General features: G+C 41.3%; 1 protein-coding gene across 1 annotated transcript in view; it reads left to right on the top strand.

The window, feature by feature from the left end:
- CACNA1E (calcium voltage-gated channel subunit alpha1 E) overlaps positions 1-25,697 on the top strand; it is a 468,864-nt gene that overhangs the window by 181,880 nt on the left and 261,287 nt on the right. The window contains exon 3 of the mRNA XM_075833132.1: positions 18,327-18,593. Within this exon, the coding sequence (XP_075689247.1) occupies positions 18,327-18,593 (267 nt within the window). The remainder of the gene's footprint in view (positions 1-18,326; positions 18,594-25,697) is intronic.

Here is a 25,697-nt window from a genome sequence, read left to right as displayed (position 1 = left end):
CACACATCCCCCTCCCAGGTACTGCCACACAGCCCCTCTCCCGGGTAGTGCCACATGGCCCCCTCCTCCCAGGTAGTGCCACACAGCCCCCTCCTCCCAGGTAGTGTCACACAGCCCCCTAATCCCAGGTAGTGTCACACAGCCCCCTCCTCCCAGGTAGTGCCACACAGCCCTCTTCTCCTAGGTAGTGCCACACAGCCCCCTCCTCCCAGGTAGTGCCACACAGCCCCCTCCTCCCAGGTAGTGCCACACAGCCCCTCCTCCCTGGTAGTGCCACACAGCCCCCTCCTCCCTGGTAGTGCCACACAGCCCCCACCTCCCTGGTAGTGCCACACAGTCCCCTCCTCCCTGGTAGTGCCACAACGCCCCCTCTTCCCTGGTAGTGCCACACAACCCCCCTCCCTGGTAGTGCCACACAGCCCCCTCCCTGTAGGTAGCACCTTTTGGGGTTCCCTCTAGGAGTGGAATCCCCAGCCAGAGTATTGCCGATGTTCTGGCTGGGTATTCCGCTTCAGGAAAAACCCCTGACGTCACTGTCCATATATCGACAGTGTTGTTAGGAGCAATCCCAGAGCCATAGTCCCGGGCAGAGCGCTACTAGCACTCTGCCTGGGATACTGCTCTGCTCCTGACAACACTGTCCATATATGGACAGTAATGTCAAGGGCTTCCCCAGAGATGAAGTCCCGGAGCAGAGCCACTTGTAGTGCTCTGTCTGGGATGCCTTCTCACCCTCTGACATCAGTGTCCATATATGGACAGTGATGTCAGGGGCTACCCCAGAGAAGAAGTCCCGGAGCAGAGCCACTAGCGCTTTGTCTGGGACTCCTTCTCTCCTCCCGACATCACTGTCCATATATGGATAGTGATGCCGTGACAACGACAGCGACAGCACCTGGCGGCAGAGTGGGCCCCCCCAAGGGTAGCGGGCCTTGGCACTTGCCCGGGTTCGCCGGGTGCTGACGCCAGCCCTGTAAATACCCTACCCTACACCTGAGAGGAAGAAGACAGAGAAGTGGGATAGGCTCAGGAAGTAAACGGAACTGCCCAGAAGCTAGAGCAGTAGTCATGGCGATCTTAAAGACACAGACGCTTCCTAACATTTAGAGGCTGGTCCATGCCACCAGTAAAATGTTGCTAGAAGTCTAAGATGCTGGCTCTATTCAACAAACAAAATTTTCCTGCAGATTTTAGAGGCTGACTACACAATGAATTTTTACATGTTTTTTTGCTTTACTATGTGATGTCTTACAGTCAATCAATGTTTGCATCTTTATGCGACCACCTCTTTGTCCACTGTTTCTAGGGTACCATCAGTCATCATGTTGCTCTTTATTCCATACTTTAAACTAACCCGTATTTCTAGTAAATGGCAACATTGCAAATTCCAGCGCTGTTGACTTACCATTTGCATGAAAATCTTTTTGGCCTATATAATGTTTTCTTGCAACAGGGTGACAAAATAGGTGATCGTTCAGCTGCTATCATATAGTGGTGAATGAGCACTCCGAATATTCAATATCACACGGCCACTGTGAGAATTTACAAGATCCTGTGACATCATAGCCCGTGTCCTCCAGATGGCAGTGCATCTCAGGTGACACAGACACTTACCGGATAAAGTATAGATCATGGATTGTGTACATTTACTTAGTTTTTTAGGGTTAGTTAGGAGAAAGTGGGAGCGAATTTTATTCTTCACATTTATTTAAAGCTAATAAACGGCATAATTTACAAAATGAACCTTAAATAAAAAGTATGAATATAATATTTAACCCATTCATGTCAAAGTAAATAATACATTCTATAGAGTCTTTTTTTAAAAAAATGTTTATTTTTCTGTCTCATTTTTTTTTCTTTGCTACTGTATTAAATTGGAACACTTTCATCCAGGGCAAAATGAGCAATATGGAGACAGAAATAGTTTTTCTTGTTACCCTTTGGACTTCAGAGTGTAGCAATATCAAATATGTCTGATGTAGCTATAATGCATAATGCCAAAGTCTCAATTTTAGTTTTAAATGTGCCCCTCCCTCTCTATTATCTTACACATTTGGGTAGTGTGGTCTCTGATGACGATGGAAGGGATACCTGAGATAGACGGATGTTATTGCTTTTACAATGCACTGTGACTTTAAAAGAAAAAAACAACAACATGATTCTGATGACTATAAAGGTCAGTTTACACATTACGTAAATACTGCGGATTTACCGCAACAGAATTAGTTGCGGAAAATCTGCAGCAAATACAGTAGCAGCAAAGTGGATGAGATAAAACAAATCTTATCCACACGCTGCGTAAATACTGAGCGGAAAAAAGCTCAGAAATTGACCTGCGGTGCAGAATTTCATTCCGCAACATGTCAATTGTATTTGCGTGAACGCTGCTTATTTGTTGCGGGTTTTCCCCATTGAATTCAGTGTATCCGCACCGTGTGAGCCTAAGGGCATGCCCAGACGTGGCGGATTTGTTCCGCAACTGTCCGCAGCAATGCCGCACAGAATCTGCGTTGCAGATTCTGTTGCGGATCTGCCAAAAATGGGCATTAAATTGATGCGGACTAGCCGCTGCGTATTGAGGGGAAGTACTTCCCTTCTCTCTATCAGTGTAGGATAGAGAGAAGGGACAGCACTTTCCCTAGTGAAAGTAAAAGAATTTCATACTTACCCCGCCGTTGTCTTGGTGACGCGTCCCTCTTTCGTCATCCAGCCCGACCTCCCTGGATGACGTGGCAGTCCATGTGACCGCTGCAGCCTGTGATTGGCTGCAGCCGTCACTTAGACTGAAACGTCATCCTGGGAAGCCGGACTGGAGGAAGAAGCAGGGAGTTCTCTGTAAGTATGAACTTCTATTTGTTTTACAGGTTGATGTATATTGTGATCGGAAGTCACTGTCCAGGGTGCTGAAACAGTTACTGCCGATCGCTTAACTCTTTCAGCACCCTGGACAGTTACTATTTACTGACGTCGCCTAGCAACGCTCCCGTAATTACGGGTGCACACACATAGTCACCCGTAATTACGGGAGTCCCATTGACTTCCTCAGTCTGGCTGTAGACCTAGAAATACATAGGTCCAGTCAGAATGAAGAAATGTCATGTTAGTAAAACCAATACGCTCCGCAGCACACATAATATCTACATAACATCTGCGGACTTCATTGCGGAATTTTGAATCTGCATTGAAGTCAATGGAGAAATTCCGCAATGAGTCCGAAACCAGTCCGCCACACTTCCGCAACTACCATTGTATGCTGCGGACACAAAATTCCGCACCGCAGCCTATGCTCCGCAACGGAATTGTCCGCAACGTGCAAACGAACCCTACTAAAAAGCTGTGGTAGGCAATGGAGAAACGGGTCCGCTGCGGATTTCCACTGCGGAGTGTCCGCAGCAGAATTCCAGAGCAATTCCGCCACGTCTGGCCATGCCCTAAGAGCGCATTACACATTTGCTGCATCATGTCTAATGTGTCACTTCTATAGGCAGCCCGTAAAAGAGCAAGTAAATTATAAAACTGGATTTGTCAGTATCATTGGCTTCATGACCCTGAACTTCAAACAATCCTGTAACATACCTGTAACAAGGAGGTAAAGTATAGTTACTGCAGTGCAGTACACGGATTGTAACCACTCATATCAGTCACTGCCCCCAATGGGGCTCACAATCTAATACATACTGTCCTATCAATCCAGTTAACAACATTTTTGGAGTGTTGGATAAAGCCGAAGTCCTCAGAGGAAAATAGGGAGAACATACAAAGTCCATGCGGATGTCATTCTGGTTAGATGCAGAACCTTAGTGTAAGGTTGCATGCTGCAAAGTCACATTAGCGGTCATAGTAAAGTTCTTCTAACCGCGGGTCATTTCTGTTGCCATCCACTTCACTATCCCCCAGTTGGGGATCTTGGCCTAAACATATTTAAGTGCCAGCCCCTCCCCCTTGAATCTAGTTTGCATCAGGGTAATAATGTTGCTTATTTTAATTCTGGGTACACCACTGTATAAAAGCAATATGCACACAAGGTAAAAAGAAAAAATAATACAATACGCTCAGCAAATAGCAATTCCCTGATCCTTTGTTCCTTTTCTAAAGATGTTATTCCCATAAAACAAATATCTCCCCTGTCTACAGCATATATGATAGATGTATGATCGCTAGGAAGCTTTACCGCTTAGTTGACTACGCTATTGTTTCCGTGAAAAAACAGAGACTTTACGGAACAGAAACAAACGGAAACCAACTGCAACGGAAGCATTACCATTGAAATCAATGATAATGGATACGGAAGCTATGGTTTCCGTTTGGCTTAATGTTCATTGGTTCCTCCGACGGAAAGGTCGAACGGAACTGATGAATGGAAGCCTGACGCTGATGTGAACAGGCCCTTAGACACACTAACTCCCCCATATAATTACCCTTCTAGCTCCTAAATTGGGTTATCTCTAGCTCCGGGCGCAGCACTAGGTCCTGACGCCGTGTCATAGTCAGGATGTTGTTTGTGCCATGGCATCAGGCCTGAGTACTGCATCCGAAGCTCAAGAGGACCCGACTCAGAAGTGAGTAGCCTATCATGTGTCAAATCCTATCTTGTGTAATACTCCCTGCTGAGCCACTGTATCTGAGCCTATCATGTGTGATACTGTCTGCTGATGCCCTGTATCTAAGCCTATTATGTGTGATACTGTCTGCTGAGGCGCTGTATCTAAGCCTATCATGTGTGATAGGGTCTGCTGAGGTGCTGTATCTAAGCCTATCATGTGTGATACTGTTCACTGAGGCCCTGTATCTAATTCTTGTGTGATACTGTCTTCTGAGCCACTATATCTAAACCTATCATGTGTGATACTGTCTACTGAGCAACTATATCTTATCTTATCATGTGTGCTACTGTCTGCTGAGTCGTGTATCTAAGCTTATCATGTGTGATACTCTCTGCTGAGCTGCTATATCTAAGCCTATCAGGTGTGATATGGTCTGTTGAGCTTCTGTATCTAAGCTTATCATGTTTGATACCATCGGCTAAGGCCATGTATCTAAGCCTATCATGTGTGATACTGTCTACTGAGCAACTATATCTTATCTTATGTGTGCTACTGTCTGCTGAGTCGTGTATCTAAGCTTATCATGTGTGATACTCTGCTGAGCTGCTATATCTAAGCCTATCAGGTGTGACACGGTCTGTTGAGCTTCTGTATATAAGCTTATCATGTTTGATACTGTCTGCTAAGGCCATGTATCTAAGCCTATCATGTGTGATATTCTCTGCTGAACCACTGTATCTAATCCTATCCAGTAGCGTAGCTATAGGGGTCACAGTCTAATAAATATGCTGTCTCTGTATATTTTTCTGGGGGGCAAAACATATTTCTTGAGGCTTGTGCCACTGATCTTTTACGATATTAGCAACACCCCTTGCTGCTAATGCTGCCTCGATGGTTACTTAAGGGATCTAGAGATGCAGCTGAAAGTTGCGGACGGGCCATCGGCCATGAAGAGAAATGCACAAAGAGGCCTGAGCTAAACGTTTTCTCCAGGACACATGAGCCTTTAATTACACCCCTGCTGGGAGTTGTAGTCCTCCAACTGCTGTGTTAGGGACCACTGGTATAAAGAGTGTGGATCTTATGAATACTAAGTTACCAGTTACAAAAGTTAACAAGTGGTAAAGTCAAATAACGTAATATGAGTAGTTCGAGTATTTCTTGCAATACACATCTCTGTATAAAAGCAGCATAAAGGACGTTAAAAAACAATATATCTAAATTATATTTGAATTCACTATTGTCGTAAAGTGTAGATAAACGTTTGACAAACTTCTGACATGTAATAGTGACATGTCAGAAGATTTGATTGGTGTGGGTCCAAGCTCTGAGACCCCCACCAATCGCTAGAACGAAGCAGCTGAAGTGCTCGTGTGCACGCTCAGCCGTTTGTGTCTGTTTGGCTTTTTCCGGAAAGCCGATCTATCGGAGTACGGGCTCATAGACTTTCTATTGAGTCCGTACACCGATACATTTATTTCCGGAAAAAGCTAAACAGACACAAACGGCTGAGCGTGCACATGAACTATTCAGCTGCTTCGTTCTAGCGATTGGTGGGGGTCTCGGTGCTCGGACCCCCACCAATCCAATCTTCTGACATGTCACTATGACATGTCAGAAGTTTGTCAAACGTTTAGCTACACTTTTCAAATTGAGAGATTTTTTCCCCATAGACCAAAAACAGACACTCCTTGAGGTTTACTGATACTAAGAAGCCTGTTCTGCAGTAGAGATACTGTAAAGTAGATAATATGACATGATCTGCCCGTACTTGTGCCATATATTGTGCAAAGTTCCAGGGCAAATATCTCTTTTCAAATACAGGAGCTCTGAAGAGCTGTGAACAAGCTGCATTACCACTTTTCATCACCAGGTGACAATCCATCCATTCAAACTGGAGAAATAAAAGACTGTAATTTCCAGCTGATAATAGGGCACTATTCATACCTGACATCATTGATTATTAATGCTTGCAAAGAAGATATCAACCATTTATGATCCGTGCTGTCTACATGTTTGGATATATTGTTCACTTTACTCCACAGAAATACTTAATAAAGCAAATTAAAATCTTAGGCAATGGTCTGCAACCTGCGGCTCTGTGGTGAAACTACAACTTGCAAATATCAGACCACACCTAGTGAAATATGGCCGGGTTCCCATGGGGCGGATACACTGCGTAAAAAAAACAAAGCGTGTCCGACCTGTAGGCCTGCAGTACTTTCCGTACGGAAAATCGCACCACATAACGGATTAATCGCTACGGAAGAAATACTTACCTCCTCCCTCCTCTGACGTCCACTCTGGCCTCCCTGGATGACGTTGCAGGCCATGTGATGCTGCAGCCTTTGATTGGCTGCATCGGTCACATGGGATGCAATTTTTGCGGCGTAAACGCTGCGATTACGCCGCAAAAGTCACAACACTTGGCATTCTGTTACGGGTTTGGCATCTCCATTAAATTCAATGGGGAAATCCCGCAACGGAAAATCAACAAAAACGCAGCATAAATTGACATGCTGTGGAATTAAATTCCGCACCGCAGGTCAATTTCTTACCGGTTATGCTGCGTTTTTTTCCACAGAGTGGACATGAGATTTTCTAAATCTACTGGTTGCAGACCACTGGTCCAAGGCTAAGACCTTTATATTGACTAGTCCTCTCTTCTGTCTTTTTCACCAACATCAGGACTGTATCCCAACCTAGAGAAGAAGTCCACAAATAGTTCCTTTAGTAATATTTTCCTCCTTCCATAGGCAGGAGTTCCTCCGTTTTTGGATCCCTATAACCTACCAACTGACCAAATGTAATCAACATAATTTGTTTTTTAATTCTCCATTCCCCTCCCTCCTAGTCTTAAAATTAACTTGAAACTTTGGCGGCTCCTGCTCTGAATGTAACCTTGTATTTTTCTTTAAACTTATGGCTGGGTTCACACAGAGTTTTTTGCAGGCAGAAAATCTGCCTCAAAATTCCGTTAGAAATTTTGAGGCTCATTTTGCTTTGCCTGCACGCCGATTTTCGCTGCGTATTTCGCTGTATTTTTCGCCCGCGTCCATTGAGCGCCACAGGCAAAAACGCAGCGAAATACGCTTTCTCTGCCTTCCATTGATGTCAATGGGAGGTCAGAGACGTAAATGCCCGAAGATAGGGCATGTCCCTTCATTTTGCCGTGAGCCGTTTTTTCCATTCGTGGGAAAAAAACGCCTCCGCCTCCCATTGAAATCAATGGGAGGCATTTTCGGACATTTTTTGGACCGGTTGCCGACGCGGTTTCTTCATTTAAAAATGTGTCAAAATAATCAGTGATAACTGACCCTATGACTTCCCCTTAATGTCCAGCCTTCTCCTTGAGTCCCTTCTACATAACTGTATGCTGACCCTATGTCACTTCTTACATTTCTTTAAAGGCTATGTAAACCTTTGAGGGGCTTTTTTTTTTTTTTTTACAAATTTTTTAATAAGCTGTTCAATCAGTATGTTTGGTGTAACTTTTTGATTAGTCTTTATTAAAAATTTGTTTTACTTTTTTAAATACAGCTGCTTTGTATTCTCTATACAGAGCAGCTGGCGGTTTCAATGTCAGCGGACCTGACGGGTTTGGTGTCAGTGTCAACGGGTTTCACAGGATCCACCAGTAATCTATCACATCTAAGTTATGAACTTAGATGTGATGGATATCAGGTGGATCCTGCTTGTCAGAGACACATAGGACCCACTGACACTGAACCCGTCAGTCTCGCGGACATGATGGTAACAGGATTTAGCGCTACATACATCTGCTCTGTATACAGAATACAGAGCAGCTGTATCAAAAAGTAAAATTAATTTTTAATAAAGACTAATTCAAAAGTTACACTAAAAATACTGACTGACCTGTTTATTAAGAAAAAAATAAATCCCATCAAAGGTTTACATAGCCTTTAAACCCCTTTCTCCACTTTCTTGCTCCTATATCCAACATCAGTCATGCTGTTTGCCTGCTACAAGGCTGCCTTACAAGTGACTGGTCTACAGGACAAAGTTAGCACCTCTGTAAGCTCTTATGGGCAGGGTCCTCTTATTATGTTGTTAAAGGTACGGGCACTATATAAATAATGGTTGTTATTATTATTATTTTGATTCTAAAATAAATAACGGCAATTACTATATTTTTAAAATACATGCAATGAAACTGTAAAATATTAGTACTTACTTGGACACAGGTGTGTTAACAAAATGGACAAATTTCCCAGCTATTTATAGGTCGGCATCTATTAATGACTCTGGGGAAAAGGAATTAAAATAATTCAACCAACAGCACATGACACATTTGATTTAAAAGCAGGACTACTTCTCTATGGAAACATCTCCCTATTTAGAAGTATTCACTTGTGATAAAACTTGTTGAAGAATCAAGTGCTCTTTGACACTGTAAAGATTGATGATGTCTGGAAATGTCTTGATTACAATCAATACATTGTTGCACCATTGGGTATTTAAATCCACAAGTAATGAGATTGTAATGAGACTGTTTCTACCCACAATTAGCCCCTTAGTGACTACCAATACACCTTTTCACGGCGGTCACTAAGGGGCCTTTTAACGGCGGCCCAGTCTAAGACCCCATGCACACTACTGTATTTTTCATCAGTAATTACGGCCCGTAATTACGGCCCGTAATTACGGACCCATTAATTTCTATTGGCCACAGACATCTTTCAGTATTTTTTACTGATGGGTGTCCGTCCTGAAAAAATTATAGAACCTGTCCTATTCTTGTCAGTAATTACGGCACGAACTCTCCCATAGAAGCCTATGGGAGCTTCCATATATACGGACGGCTACGGATGTGCATCCATAAACCGTCCGTATTTACGGAAGCGTTGCTAGGCAACATGTTGATGACATAATTTGCAGCCTCCCTCTTTTTTTTACAGATTCGTACATACAGGTCAAATACAGATGCAATACAGATGAATTACGGATGCCTACGGTTCCGTACTTACGGACAGTATTTACTAATAGATCAAAATACGGTCGTGTGCATGGAACATCAGTCCTACACGGCTGTCTCGTGCAGGCTGGAGCCGGAGGTCGACTGTCTGATGACAGCCGGGTTCCTGCTTCAACGGCCGCGATCGGAGTTTACTTAGATCGCAGCCGTTTAACCCAATAAATGCTGCCATCAATAGCGACCACGGCATTTAAATCATTTACAGAGGGAGGGCGCTCCCTCTCTTACCCATCGGTGGCCCGCAAATGCAATCACGGTCCTCCGATGGGGTGCCAAGTTCCCCAGGTCTGCCCTGGGCATATGCCTAGCAGGACGTGCTGGAGGCCAGTATAAAAAAATGGATGCTTAAAGGAGTTTTCTCATAATCTTTATTAATCACTAACCCACAGCATAGGTGATAAATATCTGATCGGTGGAGGACTGACCACTGGGACCCCCACTGATCATGAAAACGGGCTTACCTTGCCGTTCCTATGTGCCCTATAGGAATGGAGCGGTAGTGTACATGCTTGACCACTGCTTTCATTTCTATGGTGCTGCCAGGAATGGAAAGGTAAACCTGTTCCTGTAATCGGTGGTGGTTTCAGCGCTCGGACCTCCACCTATCAGATATTTATCACCTATACAGGGGTCTCAACAGCGCAGGGCCGCCGTCAGCACCCGGCAAACCCGGGCAAGTTCCGGAGTCCCATTACCCTTGGGGGGACCCAATCGGCCGCTGGGTGCTGATGCAGCCATCATGGCTCTTTCAGAGCCAGAGCGTTGCTGAGGATTCCGCTCCTAGAGGGAGCCCGTCTACAAGCGGAATCCCCCTCACTAGTAGGACCACCCAGCCCACCTCCCTGTATGTAGCGCCTTTGGGGCTCCCTCTAGGAGCATTGCCGACACTCTGGCCCAGCATTCCACTCCAGGAGAAGCCCCTGACATCACTGTCCATATATGGGTAGTGACGTCAGGGGATCCTCCTGAAGTGGAATCCCCAGCCAGAGCACTGCCGACTCTCTGTTCAGTGATTCAGCACTTGGAGAAGCCCCTCACGTCCTTTCCATATATAGACAGCGACGTCAGGGGTTCCTCCTGGAGCAGAATCCCCAGCCACAGCGTTGCCGACGCTATGGCCGGGGCCGGGGATTCCACTACTAAAGGGAGCCCCTAACGTGACTGTCCACATATGGACAGCGACATCAGGCGCTTCTCCTGGAGCTGAATCCCCGAAGAGACCTTTGCCGATGCTCTGTCCAGGGATTCCGCTCCTAGAGAAGCCCCTGACATCACTACCCATATATGGACAGTGATGTCAGGGGCTTCTCCCTGGCCAGAGAGTGTCGGCAGTGCTCTAAATGGGGATTCCACTCCTAGTGGTAGTGCGCTACCTACAGGGAGGGGGGCTGTGTAGCACTACCAGGGAGGTGGGCTGTGTGGCACTGCCAAGGAGGGGGGCAGTGTGGCACTACCAGGGAGGTGCTGAATGTTTTAATACGATAATGCTTGTCACATTTAAAGATACAGAAGGTTTCTATCATTTAAATACTTTCTAATGGGGATATTGCTCTGATCATATCACACATTTAATTCATTTTAAGCTATTATTGTTCCATTTTTGTTAATCACTTTTTTTTATATAATAATAACTAAGGGACAAGAACCTTTTTTTAAGCAGGTTCAGTAAATGTTCTGACTCCCATATTAGGGGTCAATTCCGATCATTTTGTCAACATAAACTCAAGGATTATAATAACTGCTCATTATCAGACAAATTATCTTTGGCCTTTATGGCTACTATAAACTGTCACTTAAAATAATTTTCAATCATTTACAGCTACTTCCAAAAGTGTTTTCCAGAAATTCAATGACTCTCAACATTACAGGCTAAGGAACAATAGCAATACTCTTACAATACATAAGCGCACTCGTTTTGAGTAAAAATTCTCCATTGAAGACAACCACGGTATAGTTTATGGTAGACAGATAGCATCATCACATGTTTAATTTGTAGAGCTGATATGAACTGAACATTTGGGGCATTAGGGTAGTAACCAAGGTCCCATGGCCAAAGATGGCCCACAGCCCAACGATCCAAGATGGTTTATGTGCAGGGCCAGCAAAAAAAAAATTATATATATTTTTTTAAATATATATATACATAACTGCAGATCAAATATAATTTATTAACCAAAACCCAGTGTATAATGGCTATAGTGATAGTAAGATGCCCAGCCATATCACTTTTAATTTGCCCCTGATTCTAAGAATGAGATTGTATCACAGGATTGTATCTGATTTTGCACATCACATATGTACGTAATTTATAGTGCTATTTATCTAGTGCAGTAGTACCAACCATTCTTCAAAAATGTTATTTTATACAAGGCAGCTGTTTGCGCTGTACTGTATATAGTATTCTGGGACACATAAATGATATTGCACCACATTGCAGCTGTAAGAAATTTCTGCTATTCTGGAAATAGATTTATTAAAATAGCAATATATTGTCTCCATTATATTACCTGCTAACAAGGAACCTTTTCTATAGCAGTGGGTGCTGTTGCTCTGCCGTCATATAATTGGGGTCGGAGTTCAGAAGCGGACAAAGTGTCAGTTATCCTTGGTAATTATAGATTGGAATTGATGATGCTTTGTGGAGTTTCTGTCTATAAGTAGGCAATTTACAGCATCATGTCGAGAGGAATGGGTGGAATAGACTTCTGCATTTATTTAGCCATCTCTGATAATTAAGCTTTTATTTCATGTATGAGCATTGGAAATCTGTTCTGAGTATGAATATTAAATTGTCTAAGCAAGAGGTCAATTGAATCCTGGTAACCATGGATCGCTATGAAGGTATCCCCTTTCTTCCCTTGTCTGTGTAGGTCTGCAGCTCTTCTCACAAGCCTTGAGCAATGGTTGACATTTTATAGAGCACAGTACTAGACTCTGTGTCTTAACGTATTAGGGAGGTGGTGGCTCAATATCGTCTCTCGGTGACTGCTACCATTAGAGAGACTTTTTTTCTTTTAGATCATAGTCCTTCAGCAAATATATAATACCTTTCATTGCCTTAAAGTAACGGAAATTTATGGGCAGATTTTGCTATAGGAGAGTCATAAACATGTACGAAATACAGCAAAATTAATTTGGGTTATCTCAGGCAATCTTATTTGGAATGCAATTTTGAAAATTGTTTTACAGATAGGTATCTGTGATGGTACCATTTACAATGGCTGCATCTTTAACACCAGTGTAGTAAGGGTATGTTCACACGGCGGCGTCCGTAACGGCTGAAATTACGGGGCTGTTTTCAGGAGAAAACAGCACCGTAATTTCAGCCGTAATGGCATGTTGAGGCACTATTTCGCTGCGTTCATTACGGACGTAAATGGAGCAGTTTTTCCATGGAGTCAATGAAAAACGGCTCCATTTACGTCTGAAGAAGTGACAGGCACTTCTTTGACGCGGGCGTCTTTTTTACGCCCCGCCTTTTGACAGCGGGGCGTAAAAAAAATGACCGTCTGCACAGAACATCGTAAGACCCATTCTAATGAATGGGCAGATGTTTGCCAACGCTTTGGAGCCGCTATTTCGGACGTAATTCGGGGCAAAAACGCCCGAATTACGTCCGTAAATAGTGTGTGTCAACATACATATAAAGGGAGGCCTTCTTTCATCGTAGCTGGTGGCAGTGATACTTTGATACTTATTCCGATGTAAACATTTTGGTGACACTGAAAAAAAGTTTGGTGTTTCTTTCCCACGTTCACCCCTTTCCATGACCCTTTGGGACAATTCTCTACCCCTTTGTTTGCTAACAATTTAATGCCCCTGGCAAGGGCTGTCCTGCACAGATTATTTCCACCACAAACCAAAAGGCAAGGAACCAAAAAGTGCTGACCTCCCTCTCCCTAAGCACCCCATAACAGCCACATAGTGGCCTGATAGAGTCTACATATGTTTTATAACACCATCAACTTCTCTCTAGAGGTTGGGCCACATTATATAACACAACTACTGTAAATCATAACTCAAACTCAACTTTACTTAGCACCTTAATGATCTTTAACACTTTGTAACTTAAATGGTAAATGATGCAGTTGAAAAACAGCTATTGGGCTCTAGTAAACATCTTCCGCAAATCAACCCATTCTCTTTAACTTCTTGATATAATAAAAACCACAAGCACCCTCAAACTTTTACTAGCTGAAATCCCCTCATCCTATAACAAGACTGCCAAAGGCAGAGCAATTTAGGGGTTTGCATGAGAATAGAAAAACATTGCTGCTTTCTTCCAGAAACAGCACCCCACTTATCCATGGGCTGTGTCTGGTATTGCAGCCCAGTCCCATTCACTTGAATAGAACTCAGATGCAATTCCACATACAGCTCATGGATAAGTGTCGTGCTGGAAGAACAAACTCATGTTTTTCTAATCTCATGCAAGGACTTTAAGGGTGTTGCACAAATATTTGACTATGTACTTTTATGATTTTAGTATGCTTTTATGTTTTTTGGACTTGGGAGGAATGAGGGAAAAGCAAAAACTTTATTGGGCACCATCAACAGCGGCAATGCCCTGTGTATTTAATAGGTTTCTGCTTTGTCAGATACATATATATATATTTTTATTATACACTCATCAATGTTCCATATGTATTCTAAGCTTTGATTTTGTGTAAGGGTAGTGTATTGTCTCATTGTTTTCTTGCTGTAGTATATTACTGTCACTGGCTATGTTTGCCTATAGCAATACTGCTCAGGACATCAATATATATTGTTAAACAAGATTACTGTATAAAATCCCCATCTGGAGACATTTTACACAAACACAGCAGCATGATAAGTTATCTTAATGACCTTAGTGAAAACATGTTTCAGTACGGGACAGTATTCCCACTGGGAGGTAGGGACACCTAGCGTCATACATAACTATGATGCTAAAAGCACGGCTCCCTGAACTGTGTTCGGTCCGGGAAATGCGGCCGGCATGGGGACTGTATATCACGGACTGAACACACTCGTGTGTGGGAAGCCTGAATGTCTCCCCTCCTGTAGTATGCTCTATGGCTTTTGAAATTTCCAATACTCCAAGGATGGGTGGAAGGATGTCTCACTGATCTATCGGTGCAGGTCTCAAAGGAGCCCTTGTAGTCGAGAATTAGAGACTGCACTCAAGGCATCCACTGCTACATGCCCCTGCAGTACTGCAAATGCCTGAAGAAGGGTGTCAATACTCCCGAAACGTTGCTTAACTACTGTGAAACTCATATGTTATATCAAATAAAAGTACCAAAAAATCCTTCAGTGCTATTTCTACTTCTCGATTATGTCTTTTAAGAGCGTAGCAAACACTAACTATATAGTTATATACAGATGTGTCCTTCCTTACCTTTTCTTTTGACTCTACATATCCCGAGATGAGTGGTGCGAGATGACCAGCTTTGAAAAAAATATATGATTTCACCATTCTCTGGCGGGAGTTTTTTTTATGCTATATGTGTCTATAAGTGGCCAACAAGTGGTTGTGATGAGTGTTAAAGCCTGTCAAGGGTTTAGCTAGCATGTTTCAGTAATTTATTTCACTTGTATCATTCGAAATTGGATACATCTGTACACAAATCAAATGAAACCACACAAAATTCCTTGGAATACCAATGTGTGTGATAAGTGCTCTATACTCAGTAGCCTAAATGGCATTCAGGTGTATATTATGTTTCTTTATGCCAACATCTATAATATGTGTGTTTATTACATTATGGCCAAGTTAAAAAGTATCTGATCGCTGATAAGTGACGTGTATAACTCTTGATAAAGGACTTATAGCCTTAGTGGCCCTTCTCTGCCCATCCAGTCCATAGTATCCGTGTTATAATGGTAATCCCTATTGTCCAGAGTATATGATCCTGCATTTATGCTACACTGTTGTTGTGTATCTCGAAGAACCTGCAGACTTATGGCAGGTCTGGTCATACTAACAGGAAGCTAAACGTAATCATCTTATTAGAGGCTGATCACATTAACTTCTTCTTCTCCTGCACTGATCTCTTTGAATAGCACAGTAGAGAATGAATGGAATCACTATTAAGCCTTGTATAAGCTTTGCTGAAAGATGGAAGGGAAATATAAAAAGGTAGCTGTATCTACTACTGTGTTGGCTGAGCTTTTCCCAGATTCATGGATTTATTCTCTAATGATGTTCTCTTGGGTCAAATACTACCAAATAATAGCAGCAGCTATCTTTCTTCATCTGCTTTATGATGGCACATATTAATATGCATGACCAGCCTTTGTTCTGAGTGACAGCTGCATAGAAATCTAGTAGTCACCCTCAGCTGTGTAGAAACTGCAAAGAACCATGGCTTTTGATAAATCCTCCTCTGACTTTTGCTTTAACCTCAGTAGATAGATAGATAGATAGATAGATAGATAGATAGATAGATAGATAGATAGATAGATAGATAGATAGATAGATAGATAGATAGATAGATAGATAGATAGATAGATAGATAGATAAAAAAATAGAATCCAGCAGCACAGGCTTAAATGAAAGGGGGTGCAAGCTTTAGGGAACTGACCACTGTCCCTCTAGACAAAAAGCAGTAAATAGGCCGCACTCACAAAGTCTTATAGTGAAAAAAGAGGGTGCTTTATTGACTCCAAAAGTGCAACGTTTCGCCTTTCTCTTAAGGCTCAGGTTGTGTGAGCCGAAACATTGCACTCTTGGGGTCAATAAAGCACCCTCTTTTTTTCACTATATGCCTTTGTGAGTGCTGCCTATTTACTGCTTTTTTTATTTTTTATTAGATAGACAGAAAGATAGACAGACAGATGATAGATAGATAGATAGATAGATAGATAGATAGATAGATAGATAGATAGATAGATAGATAGATAGATAGATAGATAGATAGATAGATAGATAGATAGATAGATAGATAGATAGTGCTTTCCCCTATATGAACAGACATGTACATTGTTCCTCATAGACACGTCCTGCTTATATTCAATGATGTACATAAATAGGCAGAAGTCCCCAACATCAGCACCTGGGGAGCAAACTGTAAAGAAGCAAATAGAGTTTTATTTTATTTTTTCTACTATGACATCATTTCCTCACTGCCTAATTTAGCACTAACAACATAATACAAAAGAAGGAGTAGCAGCACTACAAGAAAGTGATACATTTGTATTTTATGAGATAAATATATAAACTACTATAACATTCTTGTATAATATTTGAGTTACAGGTGTCTCCTCTGTATTGAGATATGCATACAGCAAGTATCAAGTCCAGATTGACTTCATTAAATAATATTTTAAAGGGGTTTTCTTTTAATTGGGCTATAGATTAAATTATGATGCAGAGTTCTCAATTTCTGTTTATATAACTATCCAGCTCTGGGACTACTTATTGCATGTAAATAATTATTTTATCATATAGTAGGTGCTGGTGAGTATAATGATGTTTAATCTATATTATTCATTGTGCTTCATGATACCAAATACACCATAGGTAAAAGCTATACACATCTGTATTACTTACTTTCCAAACTTTTAGTTTTGCACCCCAAGGAGCTATTTCCATTAGGCTAATTGCACTCTGTATTTCCTTATTTCTAGCATCTTGAATCCATTAATGATTAATACTTATTAATAAGAAGATACATTCAGACTCTAAGCTTGCTTCAGCTATGAGAGGGAGGTAAAATAAGTAAGAAAGGAGTGAACAGTAGGATAGGAGGAAGAAAAAGATCTGTATATGAGAAAATGCTACATTATACAGTCTGCAAGAAGCACCTTCAATTAGACTAGATGAAAGGGAAGGGGGTGGGGTGAATGCATGTACTCTGCTGTCTCCATGAAGAAGTGTGTATACAATGCTGTGTGTGAAACAGAGGCGTTTTGGTACCAGAGCTCCTACATGTTAATTCTTCCTGCAGCCCACTTTCAGCACAGAAGGAACCAGAAAACAGCTCCATAATATATGCAGGGTTTGTGCATTGCACTTTTTGCTGTGACTCTCCTTTCAGGGTCTCATTGGTTGACTTACATAGCATGTGTTGATGCTTTTATGCCTTTCATTTGTTCCATGCTTTGCTTGGCTGCCTTGCCCATCAGAAAGTGATTTCATTATGTCTGATTTCTCCACCCAAGGCTGCACAGACTATTTGGTGTCTCACTGTGTGTAACATTTTTCTTCCATCTCATCGTTAGTATCTGTGATGTGAACTCATTCCTGCATGTGACTGACAATACAATACAGGTTCATTGTCAGGAAGTTCACATCTCTGGCACCAGATCTGTGTGCTGCAGTGCCCCTTCCTCTCCACCCCTTAGTGCCATGCTCCTTGTAGATGGGGCACCTGGAGAGATCTGGGTGCAGTTGTGTTTTTGGTTTATCTACACTTGATTAGATCTGTTTCTCCAGCATCGCCTGCCCCCTGGGCTTTGGGACGTGTCCTTCTGTGAATAGATTTTGTTTCTCCCCAACTAAATGAGAATGACAGATGTGTGCGCTGTATCTTGGGCGCAGTGCTCTTACAGTATGTGATGTATAGGGTTTAGCTGCTGATTATCCATTCATTGATGAGCTGCTTGAGCTACTACATCTATACTTTCCTTTGTAGCATCAGGCTGTAAGACACTTGGACTCTTATTCTAAGGCTGCAGATTTACATACAGACACATCTCACATATAGAGTGAGTATTGTATTGCTGCTGGTCTTCATCATCAGGCCCTTTCTCTTGGTCTGGAAGGATCATGCTTCATCTGCTGTCTTTCTTTTAACTTCCAGGATGGCTCGTTTTGGAGAGGCGGTGGCTGGGAGATTGGGGTCCGGAGATGGAGGATCAGAGAGGAGCAAGACTCTACAAGGGTCCCCAGCTGCTCCAGTGGGGACCCAGGCAGCTTTCAAGCAATCCAAAGCCCAAAGAGCAAGGACCATGGCTTTATATAACCCTATCCCTGTCCGGCAGAATTGCTTCACAGTGAACAGGTCGTTGTTCATCTTTGGAGAAGACAACATCATAAGGAAATATGCTAAGAAGCTCATCGACTGGCCATATCCTTTACTATATGCTATGGAAGTGGCATGTGGGATTGGTATTCTCTGGGAAGGTACGAGTTAATGCCCAGTTAATATTTCTGCTGCAGATAATGGCAATTTCTTTAAGGCGTTTACTACAGGTAAGACCAAGCTGTGTGCATGGATATAGGGTGTATTGTGCATTGACCTGGTGCAAGGCTCGTAGCCTGGTATTTATCACCTGTGGTTTATTATATCTAGTCTAATGCTATCATTGCCCTGACAATAAATAGGGGAAAGTCAGACACTCCCTCCGCTTGTAGAATAGAACTTCACCTGTTCTTTAGCTCAGGACTACCTTTTACTGTAGCAATGGGGGAGGAGGGGGTGATGTGGGTTTTCACAGCCCCCACTTCGTTTTATCGCAATGATTAATTATTGAAACACTGATGCTCGCAGATATCTTTCTCTAGAGCAATACAGCGATACCAAGCAATGATTTCTTTACAGCAGCGATGACAAATCGTCCTCTATCCAGATTAAAGTATGCTTGGCAACAGGTGTAAATGGAAAGAGAGACATTAAGTAGACCTGCTGCGCGCTCAGAGCGCTTCATTCTATCTACTGCGCCTTATTATAGATCTACTGCGCCTTATTATAGATCTACTGCGCCTTATTATAGATCTGCTGGGCCTCATTATAGATCTACTGCCCTTCATTATAGATCTACTGCGATTCATTATAGATCTACTGCGCTTCATTATAGATCTACTGCGCTTCATTATAGATCTACTGCGCTTGCAGCGCTCCCGGCCACCTTCAGCACCATGGACTGCGGCTAGCGGGAAATGACATTGTGCACGGAAGGGAAAGTTTCCTAAGCAGGACAGTGGTCCAGAAATGCTCTCCTTCGGGGTTTTGATGGTGAACTTGGGGTCTCCAACTTTAGAACTTGGATGTATGAGCCTCAGTAACATAATCAATGGCTCCATATGCTACTCTATAGACTAATTTAGTATGAAGCCGTAACAAAATTAACTAACATATCATTCTAGACAAACCTAATAAAAGCCATAGATGTGCCCCCATATATACAATTATATGGATGACCAATAGCTGAAATGAAGAATAATAATGTACTAAAAACCGGAATGCCCAATCTGTGAATTATTATTATTCTGGACTGATCAACTTGTTAGATACATGCCACAATTTATTCATTTTAATGGATAATGTCTGTGGAATTGTCCTAAAGATTATATATTTTTATTTAATCATTTTCAATTATCATTTGGTTGTGACATAACAGTTATAATTCCTCTAGCCAGCTTTATTGGTCTCTATGGGGGAAGTAATCCCCCTATATTGAGCAGTAGTGATGTAATCAATGGCTTGATGAGGTCATCAATAACATTATTTATATTTATGTATAACGATAAGGAAGATAATGGTGGAAAATGTCCTTTTAAAAAGTTCAATAGGGAAAAGGTTGTCAATAATGAGGAATGTGGAAGAGAAGTCATAATATAACAGTGTTTGTCATATATAAATATATATCTCGTGGGATTTTAAACTAACGTTATGTGTGAAACATTTGTCACCCTCCTTCATCACCTACATTGCCTCAAGCAAAACCAGTGACCATTATTTTTCTGATGAATTATTAGATACATCTCCCATTATTGGTGACTTTACCATCTCTACTAATTGTCTATTTAATATTACACAGATGAATTCTATCATCTGCACAGGACATCTCAACCCTAGATATATGACCTTTATGCAGTCTATAGGATGTACTGTACATTTGACCAATATTCTGCTGCACATACATGACTTATTCTATCTAGTAATGGTCCTAATAACTAGTACATGTCATATTTCAGTCCAGTGTACAGTAGTGACGATCAAGAAAAAAATAACTACACTGTACGTGTATTGTCACTATAAAATCATCATATAAAGGGGTATTATATTCCAATTTCAGCAAATGAAGCTTATTTATTGTATACTATGTAAATGTCTAATATACTTTTTGTATCAATTCTTGACAGTTTTCAAGATCACAACCTGCACTCATCATCTATTGGGATACTTCATTACTTTCAGGGGGTTATGGGTACACAGATGCACAGTTCGTTACAGTTACATTACAATTATTTGAGCTGTCCCTTGCAATGAGCTGAGTACCTGTGTGTCTTCTTCTTGACCAGGACAGATTCTGAATTAAACAGTGAATCTTTCTATTCAATAACTGCAAGCAGACATCTTAAAAACTGTGGAGAATTGATATGCAAAGTATAATAGAAAATTGCAGAACTTTTAATTAGAGCTTTATTTGTTGGTTTGAATCAGAATACCCCTTTAAAGAGGAACAGTCACAGGTAGATGAGTATATTTCATTATAATAAAGGTTATATGACTGTGAATTATGAGGTCCTGCCCCCCACTGGGCATGGAGTCCTAGGTCCAGAGCAAGGAACTGTGAAAACTTTTGTGGATATACAGAATATCTATTCTTACTAGAGACAAGTGCAGTAAGTGTAACAACCAACATCTTAAGGCTGTGTTCACACAGAGTTTTTTGCAGGAGGAAAATTCCTCCTGCAAAAACTGCTCCAGTAGGTTTTTGCACAGTGGTTTGGCAAAAACTCGTCAAAACACTCGTCAAGGTTTTTTTTTCCTCTTTCTGACTGATTGAAATGGGGTTTTGGAGGCGGAAACCGCCTCAAGATGGGTCATGATGCTTCTTTTTACCGCGACGCGTTTTTTTTACTTGCGGTAAAAAAACTCGTCCAACTCCCATTGAAATCAATAGGAGGCATTTTCGGGCGGTTTTTGAGGAGTTTTTTGGCACGGTTTCCGCGTCAAAAAACTTGTCAAAAAACTCCGTGTGAACAGGGCCTTATAGTAGTGTCATAGTTAACATGTAGCAAAAGAAAGGCAGGAAACGTAACAGGTGGCCGCAATGAGAGGCGCTGCCTAAGCCGCGTTTGCCTGGGCGCCATCTCGCAGGAACCAGCATAATACAGTGCCTGAGGAAGGTTAAGGATATGGCCAAAACGTTGCACTGATACTGGCTAAATAAATATCTAATTTTGAAAATCACTCCCATTGGTGTGCATTGTACCTTCTTCATATCGTAACAGATGCGAGAGCTCCCGTGTAGACAAATTTCATTATTTAAAGGGAACCTGTCACTAGATTTTAGGGCACTGAGCCACAAGCATGTTGTTATACTGCTGGGGTCTATCGTCCTAAAAATGTCTCTCTCAAAACTGTCCCTTTCAGCATTTTGTCTAAAAAGAAGTTATAATACAGCGTGAGCTATATGTAAATCACCAGAGAAGAGTCCTAAGATGAGTCCAACGGCCTCCTGCACATGCTCAGTGCTCAGCTGAAGCCGAGGCCAGTACACCTGGATCATCTCAGGACTCGTCCCTGGTAATTTACATACAGCACACACTGTATTATAACTTCTTTTTAGACAGAATGCTAAAACAGACAGTTTTGAGGGTGGCATGTTTAGGATGCTAAATCCCAGCTGTATAACAACATGCTAGTAGTTTAGTGCCCTAAAATCTAGTGACAGGTTCCCTTTAATATTCCTGTATCTCTGTGACAGATCCTCTAATATCTGCTGCTAGATACACTTTTACCAGGCCAACTTTTTTTTTTACATCTATGTTTATGATGTGTGGAATAATAATAAAAAAAAACTATAAAGAACATTAGTTAATGCATCTATCTGTTGTGTTATTCCTTCATGCGAGATAACCATTGCTATTAGGACTTTTGGGACATTTTGACAATGTGCAGAGAAATAGGCTAAATCTGATCATCATGTATTAGCATTTAACAGGCTGAGGATGCAAATATTTTGCCGTAGGTGGCAGAAGCGTGAGAAATATTTATCTTAGCCATTTATAGATGCGCTATTTTCTAAATGCCTTCACTTTCCGCTTGAGTTTTAAGGAACTAATACTGAATATAAATAATTGCGCTTCACACACTGGGGATCTTTATGTCCTCAAGTACTTTTAACAACAACAAGCTAAATTAAGGCAAAAAAAATAAAAAAATAAATTGGCTGGCATTGCTTTCTATTCCTACCTAAAACAAAGAACTGTAATCACTGCCTAATTCCAGCTCACCATTCTTAACAAGCTAACAAACACAATGAGTGCTGGTTAAAGGAAATGCATTGTTAATGAACTCCTGGAGTTTTCCTTTCTTCCGAAAATTTGGCGTTGAGCTGTATTTGATGTATTTCTCATTTATCTTGCGCTACTTAGCAGGTTTAGCTATGGGCTTATATTTCATTGCTGAGATATTTCTCAGAGCAGAGGTCACTAGACTGTCTGGGCTATTCATGACTTGGCTGTATAATAGACATATTAACTAATGTAAGTGCTCACAATTTATGTATGTATTTATTGCACCTTGTGTCAGACGTCTTGTCAACAGCCATGAAAAATAAAAATAGGATTGTTTTTTAAGACATTGCCCCTTAAAATATCTAAAAATATAAAGCCAAGCATTGAACATATTTGAAAAGTCATTTATTATTCAACTCAGCCTCTTCATGGTTAACAAGCTCTTACGCGTGACGTATCTGAAACCCAAGGTAAACAGCCAATATTGGCAGCCATAACAGCTGTCACCTAGCTTTCCACAGACCCCAGATGTATATAAAGCTGCACTCTCCCCATTTAATATTTCTTCTTATACTGCCTGTGTAAGATTCACAGCAGTTTCGGAAGTTCTTCAGTTCTGGCATTATATTCATGAAACAGGAGGCTCAGGCTGAGCAACATATTAAATGTTGAACTCATAAGAAGGAGTATTGCAGTGCATGGCATGGTGGGAGAATACAGAGAATATAACTAGTGAGATGAAAATATTCTTAAAATATCAGTAAACAGTGCTGCATCTGTGACTGCATTCCTTGGAGGCTTCTTGCAAACGCTTTTATATAAAATATAAAAAAATAATATAAATTGCCTAGCAGTTGATTGTAGATCCTTGGGCTATGTTCAGATGAAAACAACACTTATTACCCACATTACATGGCACAGAGGTTTACATTGACGGCTGTGTTTACAGACACAGACATTATAGAATGAACCACAAATGTGTACAAGTGCGGCCACGGCAGAAGCTTAAAAGTGGCAGGAGATGCAGCCAAGAGAGCGGGTAGTCAGTTTGCCCAGGTAACCATACAATGCCATAAATCAGTCATGTAAAGCTCCTATAAAGGTAAACACACTTCTCATATTTTTTAATTTTGACATGATTTGTTAGAAAGTAGGCCACATTTTTTTGTGTGTAAAACCAGCCTAGTGGTGGCCATACACCACTAGACTGAATGCTCACAACTACATCCCCCGACCCCACAAACTTGCACGATTACCTCGGTCAAGACTGCATGATTAGTGCAACATTTCAACAGCCGGGTCAGAAAAAGCAGCTATCAGCCACCCCTGACAGTGTCTTATCTCCGGTAGCAAGACAATATCCAGCATCTTGAAATCCCACATCCCGATCCTTATCTACTCTGACATCTACCATAAGGGGATAGTTGGGAGGCCCCCATAAATCTTTGATCGTCGGTCAATCCTGTCTAAACTGTCTGGATTCGCCAACGTTGATTTGACGCGTATGGCCAGCTTTAGACATTGGATTGAGTTGTGGTTAGAGTGTAATATACAAGGAAACTGTATGTTTTTTTCTGCATTCACTTGATTTTGTGATGGATACTCTGGTTTCCTATCAATTACCAAATATACTAGAGGGTTAATTGGCTTCCTATAAATCTGGCCTTATTATGTGTATCTGTGCCAGTAAAATTAGATTGCCAACTCCTCTGGGGCAAGGACCAGAATTAATTAATTAATTAATTAATTAATTAATTAATTAATTCAATTTCCAGCCCTGTGTAATATGTCAGTATAATATAAATAGGGGATAATAATACATAATATCTCTGTTCTGTACAACACTTCTGCTATGTAATTGTATAATATTCACCAGACAGGCTTCACTTTTATTATTGTAAGGAGCAATTGAAATCCAATTTTAATTTTACTGGCACAGGAAAGAAAAGAAATAATGAGATCTGCTTGCTTTCTATAAATTGTTAGAGCATGCGGAAGAAAGTATTGTCATGGGGACATAAGCTTATTAGGACACCCTATGACTTTTTATTCTGAAGGAACTCTTCTAGCATAAAGATATTGTCCAAGGTGGACAACCCCTCTAAGCCACTCATCAATATTGCGGCTTTAGGTGGGGTCCATGGAAAATCTATTGCTTATAAGGGAGAATAAAGCAGCCATGTTGGATTTTTTTTCAGCTGATTCTTTTATTTCTCTAGTTATCTTATGTCTATTGAAAGTCTTAAGCCTAATGTACATCGGGTCCCATCAGTAATACATGGAAAGATAGGACATGTCCTATCTTTCCATGGATTGGAGAATCGGTTCAGTTTTCACGGACCGGATTCACCCACTAAAGTGGATGGGTCCGTGAAAACTATTGGGTGCCACTCGGATGCGGTGATAAACGGCCCAAGTGGCACTCGGTTGTGTGCAACTGCACTTAGTGTTCTTATAAAATCCGTCCTGGCATTGTTGACTTCCTTCTAAAATAATAATAATAATAATAATAATAATAATAATAATAATAATAATAATAATAATAATAGTACAGACTTGCATAAAGGACATAAGTTTCATTGGCTGAGATTTGTTCATTTTGTTTTCATTATGGTTGTTTGTGCTCAATGGGTGTTAATGATATTTAGATACACTTTTGTACACTTTCCTGAGTGACATCTTTCCTGAATTTTTAGCATTTCTTTACCATATGCTGTTGGGTTTATCCATCTGTTTATATTTCTGCTAAATTGTTTCAGAGACCAGGTATTTTTGTCAGTGAAAAGTCGTAAATTTTGAAAATAATTTCATATTTGTGTATACACATATAATAATAGTGTTACGTGCAGTGAGCCGGCTTTCTCAAATGGTGCTTGCTTTATAATGTATTAGTTAAAGGGGTTTTCCACCTTCTGACAACTCATGACCTATACATGGGATAGGTCATCTGTACATGATCTGTGGGGGTCGGACACCCGGACCC

This window comes from Rhinoderma darwinii, chromosome 7 (assembly GCF_050947455.1).
Source record: "Rhinoderma darwinii isolate aRhiDar2 chromosome 7, aRhiDar2.hap1, whole genome shotgun sequence".
Classification (NCBI taxonomy): domain Eukaryota; kingdom Metazoa; phylum Chordata; class Amphibia; order Anura; family Rhinodermatidae; genus Rhinoderma; species Rhinoderma darwinii.
Note: the sequence above shows the minus strand (reverse complement) of the source record. Positions and strands in the feature narration are given on the sequence as shown.